At 55.5% G+C, this 2,293-nt stretch overlaps 1 protein-coding gene across 1 annotated transcript in view; it reads right to left on the reverse strand.

Annotated features, from left to right (window-relative positions):
• Positions 1-1,502: 1,502 nt before the first annotated feature.
• TNIP2 (TNFAIP3 interacting protein 2) overlaps positions 1,503-2,293 on the reverse strand; it is a gene marked incomplete at its 5' end in the record, with an annotated part of 14,938 nt that continues 14,147 nt past the window's right edge. Inside the window, one exon of the mRNA XM_023519694.1 lies at positions 1,503-2,289. Coding sequence (XP_023375462.1) covers positions 1,948-2,289 — 342 coding nt within the window. The remainder of the gene's footprint in view (positions 2,290-2,293) is intronic.

Raw genomic sequence — 2,293 nt, forward strand, 5'->3', positions numbered from 1 at the left:
TCCTGCTTCTGTTAGTTACCGAGAGAAGTATGTTACAATCTCTGTGATTATGCCTTTGTCTAGTGCTCCTTTTGCTTCATAGATTTTTAAGTTATGTTATTAGCTCTATGCAAATTTAGGAATGTTACATTCTCAGGTTACCGTTTTGTTATCATGTAATGTCTCTTCCCAGTAGTATTTTTTCTTAAAGTCCGCTGTGCGATAATCATGCAGACACTCTCGTTGCCTTGGCCAGTGTCAGCACAGAACGTCTTCTATCGTCTCCATTCTGTGTTCTTATATTTAAAGTGCATCTTTTCTACTGAGCATATCGGTGGGACTTTCTTACTGTCATCCAGTGTGACGGTCATTGCCTTCCAGTCAGCGTTTGGTCCATCTGTTTTTAATGTCACTGGGGGCACGGCTGGGCTGGGTCTGCTGTCCTGACCGGCTGGATTGTCTCCTCTCTCCTCTCTCCCTGGACTTCTCCTAGCTTGTCTTGCTTTGGGTTAATAAGGACATTATTCTTCTGTTCTAACTTCTTAAATATTTTTATTATTATTTTAGTGGTTACTCTAGAGATATTATTCCTTAATCCATTACAGTCCATCTTAAATCAATGCAGAAACCTTATAACTGCGTAAGTTTGACAAACCCTCAACTCCCCCACCTCGAGAGCCCTCTGGTCACGTCTGCATGTTTTAAAACCTTGAGACGTTGTTTTAAACAGTCAGCATTCGTTCATATTTACCCATTCCTGCATTCTTCATTCCTTTCTATACTTGTTTTTATCCAGAATAATTTCCCTTAGCCTGAATAATCTCTGTAGTTATTTCTTATGGTACAATCTGGATATAAATCCTGTAGCCTGTATCTGGAAGTGTCTTCATTCGGCCTGCACCCTTCACGCCTGGTATTTCTATCGCACACTGGACTCGTGGTCAGTCTGTACGAGGCCCCCTGGACCCCGGGCTGTCCCAACAGCACGTGTGTCCCTGCTGGGCCGCCCGGAAGCTGTGTGCTGCTCGAGTTTGTCCTAGGATGTCAACTTCCTCCTCAGATGTGGCCCTTCCAGGGTCTCAAAGTAAAACCTGAGATGTTTACAAGCCCTCTGACCTCGCGCCTCAAGTTCAGAACCGTCACCCTGCAATGGAGTCGCTGAAATCTGCTCCCAGCCGTCGTTCTCTGCCCAGGACCCTCGCAGCCGCACACTCGGCACACCTCTGGGGTCAGCCAAGGGTCCGAGGGGTCCCCCTTCTGTGGCTCCCTTCTCTCTGGGACGTCCCTCCCCCTAGTGCCAGCACACGGGCGTCTGCAGACGTCCTCTGACTCGGGGTGAGGCGGGGTCTGTCTGCACCTCCCCCCCCAGACCGATCTCTTCCAGGCAAGAGGGACAGCAGGTGCGCCTCTCGGCCCCCTGGGCGGTGGCCAACCAGAGCGTTTCTCCGCCCCAGCTGGCCCGACACCGGACCGACAGAGAGCTCTGCACTGCCCCGGGGCCCAGCCCCAACGTGACACAGCAGTCGCAGTAACAAACATTTATTACAAAAATAACTGACTGTGGAGTTAATGTGCTCCGGCCTCTGGGCACGGGACAGACACTTCCAGCGCGGCCTACCTCACAGCAGGCACAGGGCTCTGCTGTGGCCACGACGGGTCCTGACCATCGAGCTCTGCGGACCTGGCCCCGGGCTGCGGCTTCCACCCTGGGAACCAAACAAGGCTCCCGTGGTGCCCACCTCTTCCCAGGTCACGTTGGCCTGCAAGTGTTCCTGATGGCCTGGGGACCCAAACTCCACGAGGCAGAGCTGGGCCTCCCAACCCCCACCCAGCCTCCGGCCCACTGGACCTTCCCTGCGACCTGGTCTGTTCCTGGCTGGAGCAGGCGAACGGTCAGAAGCACCTTCGGCCTGTTCCGGGGGCTTGACACTGCGTGCCGAGGGTGCCCGGCCGGTCCTCTCCAGGGGCTCACTGGCAGCACTCGGCCACGTGCCGGAAGAGCTCCTCGCCTTGCTCGTCACTGAAGCCCTGTAAGCAGTGTGGGCACTGCAGGTCCCCCTGGCCTCTCTGGGCCGTCCCCGGGTGCCCGCCCTCCACGGGCGCTTCCAGCCACAGGGACTCAGTCCCTGGCCGCTTGCTGCCAGGCGCCGAAAGCCCCCGAACATCGGTCTCTAGGAACTTGGCGTTGGTCCCCGTGTGGATCCGGCAGGAGCCTGGCTCTCGGGAGTCCTGGAAAGACAAAGGGCCACTCACAGGGGCCGCACCGGGGCCACTGCGCCAGGACTCAGGTTCGTCAGCCCCGAGTGGGACCTGT

The sequence above is a fragment of the Pteropus vampyrus genome, unplaced genomic scaffold (assembly GCF_000151845.1).
Source record: "Pteropus vampyrus isolate Shadow unplaced genomic scaffold, Pvam_2.0 Scaffold231, whole genome shotgun sequence".
Classification (NCBI taxonomy): Eukaryota; Metazoa; Chordata; class Mammalia; order Chiroptera; family Pteropodidae; genus Pteropus; species Pteropus vampyrus.